Genomic DNA, 25717 nt, shown 5'->3' with positions numbered 1-25717 from the left:
GAAGAATTTAAGAAGGAACAGCATTAACTCTTCTCTAAACGTTTGATAGAATTCACCTGTGAAGCCACGTGGCTGTGGGTTTTGTTTTTTGGGAAATGTCTTTTTTTATCACAATTTCGATTTCCATGCTTGAGATTGATCTGTTTGTATTTCTGTTTATTCCTTGTTCAGTCTTAGAGGTTGTGATTTTCTAAGAATTTGTCCATTTTTTTCCAGGTTGTCCATTTTATTGGCATATAGTTGCTCATAGTAGTCTCTTATGATCCTTTGTATTTCTGTATTGTCTGTTGCAATCTCTCATTTTCATTTTTAATTTTGTTCATTTGAGTCTTCCTTCTTTTTATCTTGATGAGTCTGTCTAATGGGTTATGGATTTTGTTTTTCTTCTCAAAGAACCAGTTTTTAATTTTATTGATCTTTGGCATTTTTCTTTCATTTCTTTTTTATTTATTTCTGTTCTCATCTTTATGATTTATTCATTTCTACGTACTTTCTGTGTTTTTTGTTTGCTTTTTGTTCTTTTCCCAGTTGCATTAATTTGTCTATTTGATATTTTTTCCTATTTCTTGAGATAGGATTGCATTGCTATATACTTCCCTCTTAGAACTTCCCAATAGGTTTTGGGTCATCATGTTTTCAGTGTCATTTGTCTATAGATATTTAAGAAATCTTTTTAGTAACCTTTTGGCTATTAAGAAGTGTATTGTTTAAATCTCCATGTGTGTGTTTTTTTACAGTTTCTTTCCTATTATTAATATCAACTGTTATAGCATTGTGGTCAGAGAAGATACCTGTTACAATTTCAATTTTCTTAAGTTTAGTAAAGCTTGATAAGTGACCCAAGATGTGACCTATCCTGAGAATGTTCCATGTGCACTTGAGAAGAAAGTGTATTCTTCTGCATTGGATGGAATGCTCTGAAGATATCCATCAGGTTCATCTGATCTAATGTATAATTTGCAGCTTGTGTTTCCTTATTAATTTTCTGCCCGGATGATCTGTCCATTGGTGGAAAAGTCCCCTACTATTATTATGTTACTATTGATTTCCCTTTTATGTCTTTTAATGTTTGCCTTATGTATTGAGGTGCTCCTATGTTGGGTGCGTGAGTATTTACAATTGTTCTATTTTCTTCTTGGATTGATAGCTTGATTGTTATGTATCATCCTTCCTTACCTCTTGTAATGTTTTTTATTTTAAGGTCTATTTGTCTGATATGCAAATTGCTACTCTGGCTTTCTTTTGATTTCCATTTGCCTGGAATACCATTTTCTATGCTCTTACTTTCAATCTGTATGTGCCCATAGGTCTGAAGTGGGTCTCTTATAGAGAGCATCTATAGGGGTCTTGTTTCTGTATTCATTCAGCCAGTCTGTGTCTTTTGGTTGAGGCATTTAATCCATTTACATTTAAAGTAATTATTGGTATATATGTTTCTTTGGGCGTGTTCTTAATTGTTTTGAGTTTATTTTTGTAGGTCTTTTCCTTCTCTTGTGTTTCCTGCCTTTAGAAGTCCCTTTAGCATTTGTTGTGTAGCTGATTTGGTGGTGTTGAATCCTCTTGACTTATGCTTGTCTGTAAAACTTTAGGTTTCTGCCTCAAATCTGAATGCAATCCTTGCTAGGTAGAGAAATCTTGATTGTAAGTTTTTTCCTTTCGTAACTTTAGGTCTAATCCTGCCACTACTTTCTGGCCTACAGAGTTTCTGCTGAGAGATCAGCTATTAACCTTATATGATTTCTCTTTATTTTACCTGTTGCTTTTCCCCTTGATGCTTTTAGTATTTTTTTTCTTTGGGTATAATTTCTGTTAGTTTGATTAATAAGTGTCTCGATGTGTTTCTCCTTGAGTTTATCTTTATGTGAAACTCTCTGTGCTTCTTAAACTTGTTTGGCCATTTCCTTTCCCATGTTGGAGAAGTTTTCAACTATAATTGCTACAGAATTCTTTCTCAGGCCCTTTCTTTCTCTCTTCTTCTTCTGTCCTTATTCAGTCACTAAGTTGTATCCAACTCTTTGTGACCCGGTGGACTTCTGCTCACCAGGATTCCCGGTCCTCGTTTTGTGTGGATCTGTGTATTCCTTTCCTGGTCCTGGTCAGGGACTCCTGCCAGTACTCAGCTCGTGTTCTGTGAGATCTTCTACATCTGAAGATGTATTCCTGATGCATTTGTGGAGAGAGATGTACTCCACATCCACGTAGTCCTCTATTCTCGCTGAGAGATTTCATCACAGGAATGTTGTAGAACAAGACTGTGAGGAACTTAGCAATCGGGAGAAAGATGAGCATACCAAAGGACGCATGTATCCTGTCTCCTGTTCTCTTTCAGGGCATATGGGTCAGCACATACATATTCACAATATGTTTTGCTGCCAATGTTGGGCTGCTGTTTGGTGTTGTGTGTACCACAGCTATCGTGATTGGTCGCTTCCCAAGGTAAGATATTATTTAAATGCTGTATATTCTGACACAGCAGCAAATATATGGTGTTGTCAGGTACTTTTATTTCTGTGGAATAGATAGTATTATAATCTCATGTTTTTAGATTTAGAGCTAGAAAGAGAATATTTTTATCTACATGTGATATATAACAATGTTGGTCTTAATGGAGAAGAAATGGCCTTAATGGAGGAGAAGTATTTTGTTATAGCTATAAAATAGAATATATAAAATCTATTAAAGTGAATAAATTAGCATCATTGCCATATACTGCATTAGAGTTACTTTTTTTTTTATTAAGGGAATGTTTATAGTATCTAATGAGACACAAACCATATAGCAATGTAATCATTTGAAAAGTTAAATAACCTCAATAAATTTAACTTTTCTGAAGTTGTATTAATTTACCTACTTTTTCTACATAGCTTATTAAAAAGTACATTCTTTTTGTTTTTTACTAAACATCCATATTTTGATTATTTTTCTGTTTTCTCAATGTTCACCATTTGATAAAGCTTCTACTCACATCTCATCCTTCTTTTGAAATTCTTTGTAAAATAATATATTCTTAAAAATTAAAGTTTTATCTCTATAGATTCAATCTTTATAGAGTCTATCAGTTCAGATCAGTTCAGTCACTCAGTGACGTCTGACTCTTTGCAGCCCCATGGAATCCAGCATGCCAGGCCTCCCTGTCCATCACCATCTCTCGGAGTTTACTCAAATGCATGTCCATTGAGTCAGTGATGCCATCCAAACATCTCATCCTCTCTTGTCCCCTTTTTCTCTTCCTTCAATCTTTCCCAGCATCAGGGTCTTTTCAAATAAGTCAGTTCTTTGCATCAGGTGGACAAAATATTGGAGTTTCAGCTTCAGCATTAGTCCTTCCAAAGAATATTCAGGACTGATTTCCTTTAGGATGGACTGGTTGGATCTCCTTGCAGTCCAAGGGACTCTCAAGAGTCTTCTCCAACACCACAGTTCAAAAGCATCAATTCTTCAGCACTCAGCTTTCTTTATGGTCCAACTCTCACATCTACACATGACTACTGGAAAAACCATAGCTTTGACTAGATGGACCTTTGTCAGAAAAGTAATGTCTCTGCTTTTTAATATGCTGTCTAGGTTGGTCATAGCTTTTCTTCCAAGGAATAAGCATCTTTTAATTTCATGGCTGTAGTCACCATCTACAGTGATTTTGGAGCCCAATAAAAGAAAGTCTTTTATGGTTTCCATTGTTTCCCCATCTATTTGCCATGAAGTGATGGGACCAGATGCCATGATCTTAGTTTTTTGAATGTTGAGTTTTAAGTCAACTTTTTCACTCTCCTCTTTCACTTCATCAAGAGGCTCTTTAGTTCCTCTTCACTTTCTGCCATAATGGTGGTGTTATCTGTATATCTGAGATTATTGATGTTTCTCCTGGCAATCTTGATTCCAGCTTTTGCTTCATCCAGCCCGACATTTCACATGACGTACTCTGCATATAAGTTAAATAAGCAGGATGACAATATGCAGCCTTGGTGTACTCCTTTCCCAATTTGGAGCCAGTCCTTTGTTCCATGTCCAGTTCTAACTGTTGCTTCTTGACCTGCATACAAGACGAATGAGTCATAGTGGAGAGTTCTGACAAAATGTGGTCCACTGGAGAAGAGAATGGCAAACCACTTCCATATTCTTGCCTTGAGAACCCCATGAACAGTATGAAAAGGCAAAAAGATATGACAGTGAAAGATGAACTCTCCAGGTCAGTAGATGCCTAATATGCTACTGGAAAAGAGTGGAGAAATAACTCCAAAAAGAATGAAGAGACGAAGCCAAAGTGAAAACAATGCCCGATTGTGGATGTGACTGGTGATGGAAGTAAAGTCTGATGCTGTAAAGAGCAATGTTGCATAGGAACCTGGAATGTATGTCCATGAATCAAGGCAAATTGGAAGTGGTCAAACAAGAGAAGGCAAAAGTGAACATTGACATTTTAGGAATCTGTGAACTAAAATGGACTGAAATGGGCGATTTTAATTCAGATGACCATTATATCTACTACTGCTGGGAAGAATCCCTTAGGAGAAATGGAGTAGCCCTCATAGTCAACAAAAGAGTCTGAAATTCAGTACTTGGGTGCAATCTCAAAAATTACAGAATGATCTCTGTTTGTTTCCAAGGCAAACCATTCAATATCATAGTAATCCAAGTCTATGCTCCAACAACCAGTGCCGAAGAAGCTGAAGTTGAACAGTTCTATGAAGATGTAGGAGACCTAATACCAAAAGAGATGTCCTTTCATCATAAGGGACTGGAATGCAAAAGTAGGAAGTCAAGAAACACCTGGAGTAACAGGCAAGTTTGGCTTTGGAGTACAAAATGAAGCAGGGCAAAGGCTAACAGAGTTTTGCCAAGAGAATGCATTGGTCATAGCAAACACCCTCTTCTAACAACACAAGAGATGATTCTACACATGGATATCACCAGATGGGCAATACCAAAATCAGATTGATTATATTCTTTGCAGCTGAAGATGGAGAAGCTCTATACTGTCAGCAAAAACAAGACTGGGAGCTGACTGTGGCTCAGATCATGAACTCCTTATAGAGTCTCTCTCTACTCCCCCCCCATATATATATATATATATATACATATATGCACATTGTTATCTGATCCTATCTTGTTATTGATTCCCTTTTTACTTCCTGTATTTTACATAAGATTTCTGAAAAACCATATGCTTCCTAGCCTTTTCCCTTATTCCTCACTCTTTTTTGTCAATTTACCTCCTATGCCTTAAAGATATGATAGCTGGGAGTCCAGGTGAGATAAATTACATTTTAAAAATCTCAGTTTAGATGTCTGTGCTGTTATTTTTGGAGAAGGCAATGGCACCCTACTTCAGTACTCTTGCCTGGAAAATCCCATGGACAGAGGAGCCTGGTAGGCTGCAGTCCATGGGGTCGCAAGAGTTGGACACGACTGAGCGAATTCACTTTCCCTTTTCACTTTCATGAATTGGAGAAGGAAATGGCAACCCACTCCAGTGTTCTTGCCTGGACAATCCCAGGGATGGGGGAGCCTGGTGGGCTGCCGTCTATGGGATTGCACAGAGTCGGACATGACTGAAGCAACTTAGCAGCAGCAGCAGCAGCAGCTGTTACTTTATTTCTGAGGATCCCACAGAGATACACATTTACCAGTGTCTTATGAACAGTTGGGATGTAGCATGGAAACCACTCTGGATACTTTCTAATTGTTATAATAAAGTGACTCATCCTTTTTAGTTTGTTGTGGTTAATGTAGTAACTTGGAAATTATATATTTTATATATGCTTTCATTCTAGAGCAAAGACTCTGAGTACAAAAAATATGAAAGAGATGGAGTTTAAAGTGAAGACAGAAATGGATGATGTAAGTTTCCTTTTCCTTTGTGTAATTAATAATTTTTGTAGGTCAGATAGTTTCAAGGTATAAGAAGCAGATAAGTTACTAATTTTACAATGATAATTCTGTTTTTGATTAGTTTGAACTTTTAAAAGTATATCTGACCACTACATATATGGCAGTCAACATGCAACAAATCAGTAGAACAATAACAGAAATCTTGTATCAGCATTCAAATAAGAGAATAACATGGCACATAAAAATACAGTAGAATCATGGTCCAGATTAGTTGGGGTATTTGGAAACCTGTTTTCCATTTGATGTGTCTGTTAGTTTGTGTGTGTATCACTTAGTCGTGTCTGACTCTTTGCGACCTCATGGACTATAGCCCACCAGACTCCTCTGTCCATGGAATTCTCCGAGAATACTGGAGTGGTTTGAAATTTCCTTCTCCAGGTGATTTTCCTGACCCAGGGGTCTCCTGCATTGCAGGCAGATTCTTTACCATCTGAGCTATAGGGAAGTCCCAACTATTAGTTTAGTTTGACATATAACAGTCAAACTAAACTAATAGTTTATTCCAAATTAAATGATGGCAGAAGATGGGGAATGGGAAAGGGAATAAAGAAAAGTGGGATCATGGTATTTGTTAACACAGTCAATGAATCTTATTATCAGCAGAGTGTAATTAATGACTCTAGGCTTGGTTTCTTGCACAGTGGACACCTTTTTAAGGAAATAACTTATATAAATTATCCCACCCTCAGGTGGCGCTAGTGGTAAAGAACTCGCCTGCCCAGACAGGAGACGTAAGAGACGCAGGTTCGATCCCTGGGTCTGAGATTCCCTGGAGGAGGGCATGGCAACCCAATCCAGTATTCTTCCCTGAGGAATCCCATGGACAGAGGAGCCTGGCTGGCTACAGCCCATAGGGTTGCACCGAGTCAGACACGACTGAAGTGATTTGGCAGGCACGCGTGCAGTCCATGTCTAGGCAGGCCAGTCGCGCTTGAATTCCAGCTTCTTGTTCTGGAGGACGACACAAGTTTAAGGTGAAGAAAGAAAATGTTGACTGAGATTCTTGTCAGTTAAAAAAATTGGCCTTACTTTGAAACTGCTTTGTGATGTTTGACTAACCTTTTTTATCTTTATTTTTCATTTTTACTTGTTTTAATACCTCACGATTGTCCTCAGAACAGACAGAACTAAACTCCTACCAGAAGGATCAGTGTCAGGGTATTTCTGAGTAGACTGGAAGTAAAAAGTAAGCAACAGGAGCCCTTCTCTGACCCCCAGAGAAATGGCTTGTGTTTTTAACAAGTATGGAAAGATTTGCTTCATAGAAAGCTATCAGAGTTCAAAGACTTTGAAGGTGCCCCAGACTCAAGTTTTCCACCAATGTTACCTTTCTTTCTTTCCTGTCCCTTTTTTTTCTTCCTTTAAAATTTTCAGGTGCCAAGTCCCAGACTGACTCAGGCCTCTGTGTATCCACCCCACACATGCAGCTGTGTACCATAGCCTTGACATTCTTAGCTTTGAAGCAGTTAAGAGTCTGTCCCTCTCCCTCTCCTTCTTTAGGTGAAAGAATCTGGAAGGTCTCTTTCCACTCAGGGACTTCAGCTCTATTGAGAATTTCTTTTCTGGCCCAACTCCATTCTTTAATAAATGCCTATCTTTAAAAAGCATACTAACTCAAAACATACTGGTGCAATCATATGGTGAGATTAACGAGACAATCTAAGATGCAGGGGCTTTGTCATAACTAAACACCACAGGCCGAATGTTTGATTTTGTCTTGTAAGAGATTTCCTCTTTATTAAAAGTTCCTTGGGTAACATAAAGGTTTTTATTTTCTTGAATTGTTTAGTTGTGGCAAATCTCCTCACTTTCTAGAGCTTAAACAGTTGTGTGGCTATAGAAACTTTTTGAGATTATCCGGTTTAAAAATGTACCTGCTTTAGCTCTCATGATTCCAGTAGGGGAAAGAGGAGGAGGCAACGAGCAGAGCCGTTGGGGGTGATGGGGGGGCGGCTGTGGTTTCTGCAAGGCTGCAGCACTGTCTCTGCGCTGCTGGGACAGGAAAGGAAGTGAGGATCCCGGCGGAGCCAGCGGTAGTGCTGCTGCGGGAGGGCGGGCATCGGAAGGCGATGGAGGATCTGGATGAACATCACTGACAGCATCATCCAATGGCTGCTCCAAGCGAGAGGGTCCAAGCCTGGCGAGAACGTCCAGCTACAGGGGCAGGAAATCAGAGGACTGTGATTGTTAAAGTCCTGAGAGAGCTTTCTCAGTCAGCCTACTGTCCTACACCGTTCAAAATATGAGGTGATATCCGTGGGCAATCCTATATGATTTGCTGTGACTTTCTGAGTACAGTGGTTTCCCTCCAAAAGCAATTACTTGTTTCTTGGGGACTATGTGAACAAGGGAAAGCAGTCATTGGACACTCTCTGCCTCTTACTGGCTTACAAAATCAAATATCTCTAGATTGTTTTCTTCTCGGAGGAAACCATGAATGTGACGGTATTAGTAGAATTTAGGGATTTTATGATGAATTAAAAGAAGATATAACATTAAAGTAGGGAAAACTTTCACAGACTACTTTACCTGTTTATGGATAGTAGTCATCCTGGATGAGAAAATATTCTGCTGTCACGGAGGTTTATCACCAGATCTCCAATCTATGGAGTGGATTTGGTGAATTATGCAGCCAATCGGTGACCCAGATCAAGATTGTCTTTGTGATCTTTTGTGGTCTGACCCAGATAAGGATGTTTTTGGCTGGGGTTTGAAAATGACAGGGGGTCGTGCTTTGCACTTGGTGCGGAAGTGGTTGCAAATTTCTCCATAAGCGTGATTTGGATCTTGTATGTGGAGCCCATCGGGTGGCTGACAATGCATAGACGTTTTCTGCAGACAGTTGGTCACTCTGTTTTCTGCATTCAGTTATTGTGGAGAACTTGACAAAGCCAGTGCCATGATGAGTGTGGATGAGACTCTAATGTGTTCTCTTCAGATTTTACAGCCTGCAGAGAAAAAGAAGTCAAGTGCCCCGAGACATGAAATACCTCCAAGGGCTATGATCACAAAGCAAGCAAAGCAATAAATGTCATTTTGACACTGCCTAGTCGGGGCTTGTAACATATATAGCTTTTATTTTTAAAGCTGTAATGTGTATAGGTCAGCGTACTTAAATAAGGTTTGTGGGCCCTGTTCCAGTTTTTACTTTATCAGTAGTATTTGTTGATTTTAACAGCAAATAAAAGATTCCCCACTGTCAAGGAAAGATGTGTTATTTTGTTGAGTTCTCTGTTCCTTTTGCAAACAATTTTAATGGTAGTGCTAAAGCTGTATACCCCAGGGCAGTTTATCCTGACTAAGGGATGAGTGTACAATTGAGCTTTCTTTAAATTTGGTACAGCTCATGAATAATGTAAATACCCATTTTCTTTAGGATATAAAGAGAGATCTAGGATGCTCAGTGTGTGCATGTTATTGTCGTAAAACGCATACTGTTGGATACAAAACACTGTGAACCTTTTGTTTGCTTGCTTCAAAGAAATTGCTCTTTTTCTTGTCTTGTCATGTACAAACTAGTTTTTAGAGTTATCAAAATTAAGAATAACTTTCAACCTTGCCAGCATCACTTGTATGTATATTTAATTAAAGTACACTTTCCCCTGTGATACACTTAAATGACAATTAAAGCCATTATTTTAAATGTTTGTGATTCTTTCCTAAAACCAAAGATTCTGTCGAAATATATATGGACACTCTCCTTAGTACAAGGTGACATGATTGTGTATCCCTGCTGCCTTCTTGGGGATTCAAAAATAGGTTTTTAAGTTTGAATAGCAATTAATAACATAGGCCTGTTTACACTACTAATGATTAAAGTTAATAACATTTTGTAGTATTTTCAGTCTATTCATTAAGTAATCTTTTTACAATTACATCAGGACTGAACCTGTCCATTCAGAAAGCTTCAAAATTATAAAAACAATACTGTTCTATATGTGTGACTGATTATGCTTTCTTTGGCCTACATTCTTTATTCTGTGATGAAGTTGAAGCTTGTAAGTCAAAACAAAGCAACTAACTTACTATCCACCAGTTTCTACAGAACTCACAGTATCTATGACTTTTTAAAACTAATATCTGTTTTAAAAAAGGGAATGCAGTTTCACCAGATGACCATGTACAATACCATGTGGGAAAAATGAATTCAGAATTATTTAATGATGAACTTGTTAAAAAAAATTACCTACTTTAAAAAACAAGGAAGCTAAGAGAGGTTAAATGAATAATCCAAATTCACATTATCTGTTATTTTCCTATCTTTCTCTCTCTTGTCTGTATGTGTCTGTAAATAAATCAGCTTTATTTAGTTGGTAAGGAATTATCATTTCATAGAGCTCCCATTTCTCTCAGTTTCTAAGATAGACCGGTGCTCCAAAGGTCAGGGTGCTGTGCTGTGCTTAGTCGCTCAGTCGTGTCTGACTCTTTGTGACCCCATGGACTGTAGCCCGCCAGGTTCCTCTGTCCATGGGGATTCTCCAGGCAAGAATACTGGAGTGGTTTGCCATGCCCTCCTCCAAGGGATCTTCCCAACCCAGGGACTGAACCCAGATCACCTGCATTGCAAGTGGATTCTTTACCATCTGAGACACCAGGGAAGCCCAAGGTCATGGCAAAGATGGTATTGCCAGGAAGACCTGGGCAAATGGCTGCAGCAGACAAATTTTGTATTGAAATTTTTCCTTCTCCATTTCTTCATGTCTTGTCTACATCCTGGCAATCCATAATCTAGGCCTGCCCAAAGTGAAATTACCTTCCTGATAATACCTGTTGGTTTCTTTCTCCCAATTAGAACTATCAGTCACTTGTAAGGTGACTTCCAGGCAAAGGAAGGCTACATCAATATGAGGTAAATGATTGACAGTTGACCTTCCAGGCCATATTTTCATTTTAAAAGCTACGGGATGGCTAGGTAAAGGAATTTTAAATATCTGGATTGAGTGGAAGAGGTACTTTTAGGAGGATAAGTCTTTCTGATACTCTTTTGATAGTCTTTTGCCTCCCCAAAACTCAGTAGGAATAAGGGGTATTTTCTGAAAGTCTACAGACTTATCTAATGGTTGCTAATGTTTCTTAGTAAAGAAGTACATATTTTCCTTGAGACGTATGGTAGTATATTTAATCCTCCAAAATTTTTTAATAATGAAAACATCAGCAAAGAAATTGTCAATCATGATTGAGTGACATTTGTACTTACAGGGTTTCAATTCATTGTAGGATTTATTTCATTCAGAACTCTGAATCTATTCATTTGTTTCCTCTAAAAGGAAACCCTGCAGCAGGTGAAAATTATCTCAATAAACAACCCGCTTGTTTTTCTGAATGCAAAGAAGTTCCATAATGATATAATGAACATAATCCAAAAAGAAAATATTGGAAACCAACCACTTGATGAAATCAGAAAGGTAAGGTCAACTCTTTTGATTATATTATGCTACAGGTAATCCAAAATTATCTCAATAAACAACCCACTTGTTTTTCTGAATGCAAAGAAGTTCCATAATGATATAATGAATATTACCCAAAAAGAAAATACTGGAAACCAACCACTTGATGAAATCAGAAAGGTAAGGTCAACTCTTTTGATTATATTATGCTACAGGTAATCCTATATCTTGATACCCCAAAAAGGAATCATGTATATATAATACATTATAAAAATGTTTAGAGGCCTCTTCCCTCAGTAAAATCTTATATTATGTTATAATTTTTATTTGGTTTGTAGTTAGTCTTTAGGTAATCACTCTTGTTCATTCATTTGTTCATTTACTCATTAATTCAGCAAATGTCTAAAGGACATGTGTGTTGTGCTATTCTGTGCTTAGTCGCTCAGTTGTGTCTGACTCTTTGTGACCCCAGGGTCCTCTGTCCATGGACTTCTGTAGGCAAGAATACTGGTGTGGGTTGCCATGCCCACCTCCAGGGGACCTTCCCAACCCAGGGATCGAACCCACGTCTCCCACATTTCAGGCAGATTCTTTACTAGCTGAGCTATCAGGGAAGCCTATGTACTAGGTGCTATAACCCTGGGAGGAATAAATAAGACAATTCACTTAAAGGATATTTTTACCAAGAGAAAGAAGAGTTAGGTCTACCTCCAAAAGAGAATATAGTAGATGACTCAAAGAGGTATAAACTGTGGGCCTCATTATGATAACATTGTCTTAAATTGCCATCATTTTTTATCTCCACAAATTATCTCAGTTAATAGAGATAACAAATAAAATGTGCATGAGAAAGAGCTATGCGTAATCATTTGAATCTTTAAGGCCTCTGCAATGTTAAGAGCGTGGACTTTGGAGCTAAACTGCCTGGGTAAGCTACTTAAAAGCTATTAGACCTTCAGTTCAGTTCAGTTGCTCAGTTGTCTCTGACTCTTTGTGACCCCATGAACTGCAGCACGCCAGGCCTCCCTGTCCATCACCAACTCCCGGAGTTTACTCAGACTCATCTCCATTGAGTTGGTGATGCCATCCAACCATCTCATCCTCTGTCGCCCCTTCTCCTCCTGCCCTCAATCTTTCCCAGCATTAGGGTCTTCTCAAATGAGTCAGCTCTTCGCATCAGGTGGCCAAAGTATTAGACCTTAACCAAAGTATTTAATCTTTTCTATTTAAGTTTCCTAATCAGTACTATCAACAATAAAATAAGTTAATATATACAAAGAAGTTAGATAGTTCCTGGCCTACTTAATACTCTAAAATCTTAGCTAGTATTACTAGTTTGACTGAGTGCAAATAATATCCTCTCAATGAAGAGTTTCTTGACTGTTGTAGATCACAAAGTTCTCTTCTTTCTCTTGTATCCTTGAGCATATACTATCTCTGTCAGTCAGATGCATAGGAGACCCTGGTCCTCCCATTTCTGGTATCTCAGGAACTAACTCCACATTCCTGTCTCTGAAGCTTTATGTGTCTACCCCTGGGCCTCATGCTGATCCACACTACAGAGACTCTAGATATAAGATCAGATATGAAATTTGCTGGGCACAGTTCACAATGAAAGTGTGAAGTTCTTTGTTCAACAGTTGTTAGGAATTTCAAAATGGTGTCAACATAGCATTAATTAAAATGAGAGACCCTTCTAAGCTTGAGGTCTTATGTGACTGCACAGAACTCTAGCCCACAAAACTGGCCCTGCCTGTGTATCTCCAGTCCTTCTTACCACTCACTGAGCTCTTTTAGATGTCACTTTCATCAGAATATTAGGAGCCACCACCTGTGATTTTGGGTTGAAAAGAACTTGCTCTTATGCTAAAGGGGGAGATATATACCTAATTGTTCAAGTTGTATTAATATATTAGGCCTGTTTTTTATCACAAAGCCATTCTAGACCTGTATATGAGACAGGTATGTTCTTGTGGCTGACTTTAAGCTCATAACCACCATGTATAACAGCATTATGGGAAAATCTGTCTAGAGCTTCATGTAACCTAATTAACTACAATTAACTAATTAATTACAAGAAGTTTGTGGTCTTGTTTTTCCAAAATGTAAACTTACTTCTTGAAATAATATACTAAATTGTGGGCTTTATCATTGCTAGTAGAGTAACTGACATGGCAATTCTTATTACTAGTTATTTATCAATAGTTGATAGTCTCTTCCTTATTTTCCTGCAAGATTAAGGTTGCTCCAACCTGTTTTCAGAAATTGCAAAATGACATGTGTTTACCTTTAGTATATTGTTACCTTAGAAACAAATCTCACTAACACAGTCTTTTGTGAGAAGTTTCCACATAAATGATTTTACCCACTTGGGATTTCAGAAAATTGAGTCTAAAAATCAAACAAGGTTCATTGAATTTAGGTTATTAGTAGATGAAGGCACTCAAAAGGATTCTTCAACTCAGAACTTATGATGGTGAGGAAGAATTTGTTGAAACTGTGTTCCACTATAATGATAATGATGCAAATATTGTATGTATATTTGTATGTTGTGAGTTTTAAAGGAACACCAAGGATTCAGATGGCAATCTGGAAGCCCTGCTCTCAGAGGAACCTGGGATAAACCTTTATTTGGAATGGTTAAAAGGATAGTCTTGAGCTTGAGTGCTCTTTGGGGCATTTCGTATTATTCTTGTCAGACGCTGTCAAGGACATCTACTTGTCTTGAGGACTATGCACTTACTCCAAGTTCCATCTTAAGAGGGAGATGTCTGCAGCCATTAATCGCTGCTGCAGCTTTGCTTCCCTTTATCAGGCTGCACATAACAGTCCACAGTTGTGCCTTCAACTGGAGTGCTCTGCCAGGGCCTCGATTTTGTCTTCTCTGACAGCTGTGTTTTCAACAGATGGTGGTGATGGAAGGACATTTAAAACACTCCAGATCAGGAAGATTCACATCCCATTCAAAACACGAATTGAAAAAGGATCCTCTGTTAGGTTATATAATGATATACTTTTATATTGCTATACTTCCTATATGCTCAGTTGTGTCCAACTCTTTGAGACCCCATGGACTGTAGCCTACCAGGCTCCTCTGTCCACAGGTTTTCCCAGGCAAGAATACTGGAGCAGGATGCCATTTCCTACTCCAGGGGTTCTTTTCGACCCAGGATTGAACCCGCGTGTCTTGTGTCTCTTGCACTGGCAGGCGGATTCTTTACCACTGAGCCTCTATATCACCATTAAATATCTCCCTGAATACAGAAGCTTAGAAGGATCTCAGGCTGCTAGTGTTTGATGGATTTGTGCTTATTATTATATAGAGCTACAGGTATTCACTATTCATTACTATTTTGTGCTCTCACCTTGCAAGAGAAGTTTCAATCTACCATTTATCTAAAATTTTCTTTTGCTCAGGCAAGGTGTTTTTCAAAACTAGACTTTGTTTTTGAAACAGTGTTTTAGATTTACAGAAAAATTGAGTAGTTAGTATAGAGAGTTCCTATATATAGAGAGAGTCCCTATATATACCCCACATTACAGTTTCCTCTATTATTAACATCTTGCATTAGTGTGACATATTTATTATAATCAATCAGCCAATATGGATACATTATCATTAAGAAAAGTCCGTGCTTTATCTGGGCTTCTCAGGTGGTGCTAGTGGTAAAGAACCCATCTACCAGTGCAGGAGACTTAAGAGATGTGGGTTCGATCTTTGGGTCAGGAAGATCCCCTGGAGGAGAGCATGACAACCCACTCCAGTATTCTTGCCTGGAGAATCCCATGGACAGAGGAGCCTGGCGAGCTATGGTCCATAGGGTGGCGTAGAGTCGGACAGGACTGAAGCGAGTTAGCACACATGCTTTATTTAGATTTACTTAGTTCTACCTGATACCCTTTCTCTGTTCTAGAATTCCATCTGGTATATCACGTTACATTTAGTTGTCTTGTCTCCTTAGTCTCCTCGTGACTGTGACAGTTTCTTAGGCTTTCCCTTTATTGAATGGTCTTGACAATTTTGAGTAGTACTGGTCAGATATTTTGTAGAATGCCCCTCTGTTGGAATTATGTCTTATTTTTCTTGTGATAGCACTGGGAATATGGGGTTTTTTTAGGAAGAAAACTATAGAGGTGAAGTGCCATTTTCATCACATTTGTATCAAGGGTACATAATATCAGCACTATTTCTCACTGTAGATATTAATCTTGATCTTCTGGATGAAGTAGTATTTGTCAGGTTTCTCCCCTATAAAATTACTTTATCTCCCCTTTTGCATGCTGTGCTCTTCGAAAGCGAGTCACTGTGTGCAGTTTGTATTTAGGGAATGTGAAGTCATGCTCCACCTTCTTGAGGGTGGAGTATTTGTATAAATAATTTGAAATTCTTCTGCAGAAGAGGTTTCAGACAAGGCATTTTTAAGAGGAGAAAAAGGAAACTCACACTCATTGGCTGTGTTTCAGGGGCTTGTCTCTTTACCTGGGTACTTGTCGTCAGCCCCATGATGTAACTGACTTTATCTGAATGTTACAAAAAGAAAAAAAGATTGAGACTTAGAAATGTAAAATAACCTGGGGAAAATTATTTGGTAACTGTCAGAATCAGACTTAAAATATATAAGCTGTGCCACTGGGTGCAGTACCAGCGGCTTCCCGGGTAGCGCTAGTAGTAAAGAACACGCCTGCCAGTGCAGGAGACCTAAGAGACACGGGTTCGATCCCTGGATAGGGTTTGATCCCTGGGTTGGGAAGATCCCTTGGAGAAGGGCATTGCAACCCACTCAAGTATTGTTGCCTGGAGAACCCCATGGACAGAGGAGCCTGGTGGGCTACAGTCCATGGGGTCGCAAAGAGTTGGACATGACTGAGCGACTAACACACGCACACACAGTGGGTATTAAGAAGAGAAATTAATATTCTATGGTCACCCTCCAAGATGAAAACTGATTTAATGGGAAAGTAGTATAATGTAGCAGTTTGGAGCAAGAGGTACAGCGTTGAAAGACATGAACTTAGGTTTTAACTCAATTCCTGCTAGCTTTATGACTTTGGTCAAATTGTTTAACCATTTCCATCATTAGAAGTCTTCCACATTTAAAATTTTTCTGACTTTCGTATGGAAAATGATGTCAGTAACTTCATAGGATTATTCTGAGAATTAAATGATTAATGTAAAGTTCTTAGTATACAGTAAGTACTCAAGTAATAACAATTGCTATCGTCATGAACAGTAATAACAATAAGACATTTTTGAGAAATATATAGCATGTTTTCATTTTAAAGGCATCAATTATTTTTAATTTCAAAAAAATTTAATTGTAGGATATAAAGTAATTTTCATTCTCCAGCATTTCCATAAACTGGAATTTTTTTCTTGGACATTTTCATGAAGCTTCAGGTGAACAGCTAATTTTTTTTAAAATTATTTATTTTTATTGAAGTATAGTTTATTTACAATGGTTTGTTAGTTTCAGGTGTACAGCATAGTGATTCAGTTACATATACATCTTTTTTTCCTGATTCTTTTCCCTTATAAGTTATTGCAAAACATTGAGTACAGTTCCCAGTGCTATGCAGTATGTCCTTGTCACTTATCTATTTTATATATAGTAGTGTGTGAGCGACTGAACTGAACTGAACTGAGTGTGTGTTTGTTAATTGCAAACTCCTGATTTATCCCTCCCCACCCTTTTCCCATTGGTAACTGTAAATTTGTTTTCTATGTCTGTGAGTCTGTTTCTGTTTTGTATGTAAGTTCCTTTCTATCATTTTTTTGATTGGATTCCCCGTGTAAGTGATATTATATGATATTTATCTTTCTCTGTCTGGCTTACTTCATATTACTCAGCCATAAAAATTACAATAATGCCATTTATAGCAACATGCATGGACCTCATACTAAATGAATAGCTGACTTTTGTAAAATATGAAATACACATTTGGTGGCTCTCTCTTTGAGTGCTGTGTTAATGAGGTTAATTTCTGATTGGATACATACATGAAAAACACATGTAAATGTTCACTTCCTGATGAAAAAACATCAAAACAATCTTGCAGAAAATGTTCTGAAAAAGAGAGTCTGACTTGATAAATTATCAACTGAGCTAACATAAACTTAGAGCTAACTTATTATTTCCGTTTGTTGTATTTATCATTCTGAAAAAAAAGCTAGAGAAAATAATTATTGGAGACTATTTTTTTTGTTGTTGTTATTGTGGAGAAAAGAATGATGTTCTTTTTTAGGGACAGAAATGAGTTTTTATAATGTTATTCACCTTCTTATGTATTTTTATTTCAGTATGAACAAAGCACATTGGTCAGTTCTCTGAGTGGCGTTTGCAATGGTGAGTTAGCGTACAGGACATCTAAGAGTTCTGACTTGACTACAGAACAGAAGATGAAACCTTTGCCTTCTCCTTGCGGCCTCCTGCCTCTGTTCCCCTTCCTCTCTCCTCCTTGTCTGCTTCTGCCTCCACTTTCCTCCCTGCTTCTCGCCTGTTCTGTCCACTTGGCTGTTTCCCTCCCTTCCTCTTCCTCTCCTCTGCTCCTACTCTGTCCTCCCCATTCCTCCTTCTCTTCTTTGTCTTCCTCCTCACACTCCTAACTTATTTTAGAGATTAAGTTCAGATGTGTCAGCCTACAAAGGATGAAAGTATAAAAATTTATTATGAGGCATTACGAATACCTGAAACACTTAAATTAATGGTATTTTTTTAAATGGAAGGAAATACAATGTCCATCGATCAGAATACACAACGTTGAAAAGATGTCAATTCTCAAATTTTGTTATAGATATAAACTGAGTCACAATTAAAATTCTGATAGGACGTTTTAATGGCAGTTGATAAAATCATTCTAAATTTTGTACAAAACTCAAATGGCCAAGAATAGGCACAGCTGTTGAACTATATGAACAAGTCCCTTGATCAATTAATACTTATGTATATATAAATGTATTATAAAGCCCTAATAATCAGTGCAGTGTGCTACTGGTTCAGAGATAAATGAACAGGTCAACAGGACAGAGCAGAGAACACAAAAGTGAGGAAAAGCTCACGTATATTGGTGTTTTACTTGTGACAAATGTGGCACTGCAGAGCAGTGAGCAAAAGACTGTCATTAATATACAATGATGAGACAATCACACACCCATGATAAATGGAATTAGACCTTCATCCTATCCCATCCCATCCCATCCCCCAAGTCAGTACCAGCTCAAAGTCCTAAGAGTGGTAGACAAACTATAAATTTAAAAGAAAATATAGGAGAATATGTACAAGAAATGTTAAACATTATCCTTAAACTTCACTAGGTTATGAAGAGTTTTGTTTACCAAATGTCATCATATGAAGCATGAAAAGATAAGCCAGAGTAAAAGAAGATAGACGTAATTTATAAAAAGGAGAAAGAATTGTACTCCCTAACATATGAAGGAGTAAAAATGGCAGATGACCTGTTAGAAAACTGCACAAGAGATATGAACAGGCATTCCACAAAAAAAGACATTTTCAAATTTACTAATGAGCATATGCAGATATGCTTACTTAAACTCACCGATGTTATTCATAATACTTGAGGAAATATAGATTAACTTTGCAATAAATAACACAATATATGTGATTGATAGTTTTTTAAAATCTGACAGTACCAAGTATTGGTGAGGATATAGAGCAACAAAAAGTCTTTTGCAATGGTGGGAGAGTAAACTGTAGAAACTACCTTGGAAAACAGTTTGGTAATATCATATAAAGTTGAAGATACACGAGATACACAAACCGGCAGTTCCACACCCAGTTTACATTTTAACAAGTTACATTAACAAGAATGTTCAAACAGTATTGTTTTTAACTATCCAAACCTGGAAACAGTTCATATAAAAAAAAAAAAGTTAGCTGGTATGTATAAGTATGGAATATTTATACATTTGAATTTTTAGTTGATATATTTATTATATGGTACACATATACAATAATGAAAACTAGATGAGTCATAAATGTAACTGGGCCAAAATGAAAAGGCAAAGGAAAACATAAAATTCAAATTCTATTATATAAGCTTAAAAAAAAGAAAGCAGGAAAAGCTGACATACTGATTTTGGCTCTTCTAAAGACAGTAGTAAAGGAGCCTCTTAATATCTGCACCTGGAAACATATACAAGATTGTTCATAGTAACTGTTTATAATCCTCCCAAATGCAGGAAAATTAATACTTTTTAGAAGTACAGTGGATAAAAGAACATGTGGAACATTTATATATAAATATATATTATAGTATCTGTCATATTACTTTAAAGTACTCTAAATAAATGTATAAATATAGAATAGGATAAAATAAATATCATATAAATGTACAAATTAATCCCATGGCCCGCATCAACAGGATAGCAGTCAGATGCTAGCTTCTCTGGTCTTTTCTGATTTCTCATGACAAATTCACTTTCTTCTGCTTTGTGCTCTGAAAGGATCCTTATATGATCCTGGTATTGCACTCATTTAATGGTTGTTTTTTGCAAGTCTTTCTCTTCTGCTAGCCTGAAAAGTTTACAAGGGCATTCTCACCTCTGCATCCCTAGATCAGGCCCACTTTGCAGAGAGCAATAGCTGATCGACATGGTCACCCTTGCTGTGTCCCTGGGAAACCTTTGGTACCCAGTTACCCTTTTATAGTAGTTAGGACTGGTTGACTAGAATGTTTTCCTGGTATCCTCCTTCTCTCTCTTCTGACACTCCAGAGTATCCTGAGTTCCCCTACCTCTCTCTCTTGTTCAGGAACAGCATCCAGCTGTCACTTCCCTGTGCTTTAAATGCTCAGGTTTCTTTTATTGCTCATGTTCTTGATTTCCTCTCAAAGTTTAAATAGTAAAACCTATAATTCTTGGTTTTGTTGTGTTTACATTTTCACTTCTGTTACTCTGATTTTGTCCTTAACCGTATTCAAGATGGATTAGTATGACTTTCCTATTTTTTTTCTGCTATGAGACAGTCTTGGTCTTACTCCATAAGTAGAGAACATCCAGTTTCCTGTGATTACAGAAGATAAAATTAATTATCAAGGCACTTCCTCCTATGAGCCAAAGTAACCTGAGAATCTTCTAAACAGGGAGCTGTAATAAGCTCTTACAAATGGCTGGTGTTGACTGGGAGTTGGGGATGAACAGGGAAGCCTGTCATGCTGCAGTCTATGGGGTCGCAAAGAGCCTGACGTGGCTGAGCAACTGGACTGAACTGAACTGACACACAAGCTGAGATGCAGTTGCCATCCTAGCTTTATTCCATTCTGTGATGACAGACTAATCCTAAAAGAAAACAAAAAACTTCTTATGCATTAGTGATCTCTTCAGAGCATCAAGTGCCCAGTCCTCAGTCTGATACCTAAAACCCTTCCGTATCTTCTTAAACTGATTTCCCTTTTACTACACATTGCACAAGTTCTCTATACCAGTCAGATGAATCAGTTTTCATGGCTCCTACACCTAATTTAATCATTCTTGGATCTAATTCTTTAAAAAAATTTTATTTATTTTAATTGGAGGTTAATTACTTTACAATATTGTGGTGGTTTTTGCCATACATTGACATAAATCAGCCATGGGTGTACATGGGTCCCCCCTTCCCAAACCGCCCTCCCACCTCTTTCCCCATCCCATCCCTCTGGGTTGTCCCAGTGAACCTGGATTTAAATTCTTTATTCATATTCTCCCTTCTAGAACCATCTACTTGTTTGCCAATCCAAATATTACACTTTCTTCAAGGTTTAATAGAGAAGAAAAGTAAGTCAAAGGGACGTATTCTTTGGCAAACTCACTAGGTAGAAAAGGAAGTCAACCAGATCCATGGAGGCAAGTATACAATGAAGTGCCGCTTAGCATTCAGTTCCTTCAGCTGTAAAATGGAAATTTGGTAACATGGAGAGACTACCACATGCCTCACTCAATCACATATCACTTTATATACTAATAAAATTGTTTTATTCATGCACATTTTCCTAATTATATTTTTAAGGGAAGAGATGCATTCTTAATGTCCATGCATTATCCTTCGTTGTCCAGTGAACACTTGGTCAGTGAATGAAAATTAACACTGCTGATATTTGTATAGCACTTCCAAGTTTTCAAAGGATATTCTTCTAAATGGATGAAATAGATAAATGGTAATTATCATTTTCAAATAGGTAATAGGATACTCTTAGTTTTACTGATGAAGAAATTGAGGCCCACTCTTGCTTTCTGAGGGGGTCTGTATGCTGCTTATTGAATGTGTATCTCTCTAACTAAACTTCAGTTCACTTCAGTTCAGTTGCTCAGTCATGTCCGACTCTTTGCGACCCCAGGAATTGCACCATGCCAGGCCTCCCTGTCCATCAACAACTCCCGGAGTTCACCCAGACTTATGTTCATTGAGATGGTGATGCCATCCAGCCATCTCATCCTCTATCGTCCCCTTCTCTTCCTGCCCCTAACCCCTCCCAGCATCAGGGTCTTTTCCAATGAGTCAACTCTTCGCATGAGGTGGCCAAAGTACTGGAGTTTCAGCTTTAGCATCATTCCTTCCAAAGAACACCCAGGACTGATCTCCTTTAGAATGGACTGCTTGGATCTCCTTGCAGTCCAAGGGACCCTCAAGAGTCTTCTCCAACACCACAGTTCAAAAGCATCAATTCTTCGGCGCTCAGCTTTCTTCATAGTCCAACTCTCACATCCATACATGACCACTGGAAAAACCATAGCCTTGACTAGACAGACCTTTGTTGGCAAAGTAATGTCTCTGCTTTTGAATATGCTGTCTAGGTTGGTCATAACTGCTTTCCAAGGAGTGAGCGTCTTTTAATTTCATGGCTGCAGTCATCATCTGCTGTGATTTTGGAGACCCCAAAATAAAGTCTGACACTGTTTCCACTCTTTCCCCATCTATATCCCATGAAGTGATGGGACCAGATGCCATGATCTTCGTTTTCTGAATGTTGAGCTTTAAGCCAACTTTTTCACTCTCCACTTTCACTTTCATCAAGAGGCTTTTGAGTTCCTCTTCACTTTCTGCCATAAGGGTGGTGTCAACTGCATATCTGAGGTTATTGATATTTCTCCCGGCAATCTTGATTCCAGCTTGTGCCTCTTCCAGCCCAGAATTTCTCATGATGTACTCTGCATAGAAGTTAAATAAGCAGGGTGACAATATACAGCCTTGACATACTCCTTTTCCTATTTGGAACCAGTCTGTTGTTCCATATCCAGTTCTAACCATTGCTTCCTGACCTGCATATAGGTTTCTCAAGAGGCAGATCAGGTGGTCTGGTATTCCCATCTCTTTCAGAATTTTCCACAGTTTGTTGTGATCCACACAGTCAAAGGCTTTGGCATAGTCAATAAAGCAGAAATAGATGTTTTTCTGGAACTCTCTTGCTTTTTCTATGATCCAGTGGATGTTGGCAATTTGATCTCTGGTTTCTCTGCCATTTCTAAATCCAGCTTGAACATCTGAAAGTTCACGGTTCACAGCTTGGAGAATTTTGAGCATTACTTTACTAGCATGTGAGATGAGTGCAATTGTGCAATAGTTTGAGCATTCTTTGGCATTGCCTTTCTTTGGGATTGGAATGAAAACTGACCTTTTCCAGTCCTGTGGCCACTGCTGAGTTCTCAAAATTTGCTGGCATATTGAGTGCAGCACTTTCACAGCATCATCTTTCAGGATTTGAAATAGCTCAACTGAAATTCCACCACCTCCACTAGCTTTGTTAGTGGTGATGCTTCCTAAGGCCCACTTGACTTCACATTCCAGGATGTCTGGCTCTAGGTCAGTGATCACACCATCATGATTATCTTGGTCATGAAGATCTTTTTTGTACAGTTCTGTGTATTCTTGCCACCTCTTCTTAATATCTTCTGCTTCTGTTAGGTCCATACCATTTCTGTCCTTTATCGAGCCCATCTTTGCATGAAATGTTCCCTTGGTATCTCTAATTTTCTTGAAGAGATCTCTAGTCTTTCCCATTCTATTGTTTTCCTCTATTTCTTTGCATTGATCGCTGAGGAAGGGTTTCTTATCTCTCCTTGGTATTCTTTGGAACTCTGCATTCAGATGCTTATATCTTTCCTTTTCTCCTTTGCTTTTTACTTCTCTTCTTTTCACAGCTATTTGTAAGGCCTCCCCAGACAGCCATTTTGCTTTTTTGCATTTCTTTTCCATGCAGATGGTCTTGATCCCTGTCTCCTGTACAATGTCACACGAACCTCATTCCATAGTTCATCAGGCCCTCTATGTATCAGATCTAGTCCCTTAAATCTATTTCTCACTTCCACTGTATAATCATAAGGGATTTGATTTAGGTCATGACTGCAGCCATGAAATTAAAAGACACTTACTCCTTGGAAAGCAGTTATGACCAACCTAGATAGCATATTCAAAAGCAGAGACATTACTTTGACAACAAAGATTCGTCTAGTCAAGGCTATGGTTTTTCCTGTGGTCATGTATGGATGTGAGAGTTGGACTGTGAAGAAGGCTGAGCACTGAAGAACTGATGCTTTTGAACTGTGGTGTTGGAGAAGACTCTTGAGAGTCCCTTGGACTGCAAGGAGATCAAACCAGTCCATTCTAAAGGAGATCAGCCCTGGGATTTCTTTGGAAGGAATGATGCTAAAGCTGAAACTCCAGTACTTTGGCCACCTCATGCGAAGAGTTAACTCATTGGAAAAGCCTCTGATGCTGGGAGGGATTGGGGGCAAGAGGAGAAGGGGACCACAGAGGATGAGATGGCTGGATGGCATCACTGAGTCGATGGACGTGAGTCTGGGTGAACTCTGGGAGTTGGTGATGGACAGGGAGGCCTGGTGTGCTGTGATTCATGGGGTTGCAAAGAGTTGGACATAACTGAGCGACTGAACTGAACTGAACTGAACCTGAATGGTCAGTGGTTTTCCCCACTTTCTTCAATTTAAGTCTGAATTTGGCAATTAGGAGTTGATGAACTGAGCCACAGTCAGCCTCCAGTCTTGTTTTTGCTGACCGTAAAGAGCTTCTCCATCTTTGGCTGCAAAGAATATAATCAATCTGATTTCGATGTTGACCATCTGGTGATGTCCATGTGTAGAGTCTTCTCTTGTGTTGTTTGAAGAGGGTGTTTGCTATGACCAGTGCATTCTCTTGGCAAAACTCTATTAGTCTTTGCCCTACTTCATTCTGTATTCCAAGGCCAAATTTGCCTGTTACCCCAGGTGTTTCTTGACTTCCTACTTTTTCATTCCAGTCCCCTATAATGAAAAGGACTTCTTTTTTGGGTGTTAGTTATAAAAGATCTTGTAGGTCTTCATAGAACCGTTTAACTTCAGCTTCTTCAGTGTTGCTGGTTGGGGCATAGACTTGGATTACTGTGATATTGAATGGTTTGCCTTGGAAATGAACAGAGATCATTCTGTCATTTTTGAGATTGCATCCAAGTACTGCATATCAGACTTTTGTTGACTAGGAGGGCTACTCCATTTCTTCTAAGGAATTCCTGCCCACAGTAGTAGACATAATGGTCATCTGAGTTAAATTCACCCATTCCAGTCCATTTCAGTTCGCTGATTCCTAGAATGTCGACATTCACTCTTGCCGTCTCCTGGTTGACCACTTCCAATTTGCCTTGATTCATGGACCTAAGATTCCAGGTTCCTGTGCAGTGTTGCTCTTTACAGCGTCGGACCTTGCTTCTATCACCAGTCACATCCACAACTGGGTATTGTTTTTGCTTTGGCTCCATCCCTTCATTCTTTCTGGAGTTATTTCTCCACTGATCTCCAGTAGTATATTGGGCACCTACTGACCTGGAGAGTTCCTCTTTCAGTATCCTATCATTTTGCCTTTTCATACTGTTCATGGGGTTCTCAAGGCAAGAATACTGAAGTGGTTTGCCATTCCCTTCTCCAGTGGACCACATTCTATCAGACCTCTCCACCATGACCCGCCCATCTTGGGTGGCCCATAGGGCATGGCTTAGTTTCACTGAGTTAGACAAGGCTGTGATCCATGTAATTAGATTGACTAGTTTTCTGTGATTATGGTTTCAGGATTCTTATCTCAGGATTCTTAATTTAATCAAGTCTGCAACAGTCCTTTGGCTATGTTAGGCAACATATTCCACAGGTTCTAGGGGTTAAGCTGTGGACATCACTGGGGGCCATTTTTCTTCTACAATATCAGGTCTTTCCTGTACCTCCTGAGCTCTTTCTGCATAATTTTCCAGCCTTGGTAACACTTCAGATTACTAGTGCAACTGACTGGTTTCTCAGTTTACTTGTGAGTCTACTGAGAGTAGGGACCATTATCTCTCTTGTCCATCATTCTACTTGTATTTCTTAGGACAGCACTTAGAGTAAGCACATGCCACATGTATATTAACCAATTGCTTGAATGAATGAATAAAAGAGATAATGTACACAATAATATGTACACATGTTTTCC

General features: G+C 38.5%; 1 protein-coding gene and 1 pseudogene across 2 annotated transcripts in view; both read left to right on the top strand.

The window, feature by feature from the left end:
- SLC26A7 (solute carrier family 26 member 7) overlaps positions 1–25717 on the top strand; it is a 180511-nt gene that overhangs the window by 129080 nt on the left and 25714 nt on the right. For both annotated transcript variants that reach the window (XM_061439400.1, XM_061439399.1), the window contains exons 12-15: positions 2330–2436; positions 5772–5838; positions 11157–11294; positions 17575–17620. In XM_061439400.1, the coding sequence (XP_061295384.1) occupies positions 2330–2436; positions 5772–5838; positions 11157–11294; positions 17575–17620 (358 nt within the window). The remainder of the gene's footprint in view (positions 1–2329; positions 2437–5771; positions 5839–11156; positions 11295–17574; positions 17621–25717) is intronic.
- Positions 5845–11144, top strand: LOC133260733 (serine/threonine-protein phosphatase PP1-gamma catalytic subunit A-like; annotated as a pseudogene).

Source organism: Bos javanicus, chromosome 14 (assembly GCF_032452875.1).
Source record: "Bos javanicus breed banteng chromosome 14, ARS-OSU_banteng_1.0, whole genome shotgun sequence".
NCBI classification, from domain to species: Eukaryota; Metazoa; Chordata; class Mammalia; order Artiodactyla; family Bovidae; genus Bos; species Bos javanicus.
This window is presented reverse-complemented; position numbering and strand designations above follow the sequence as displayed.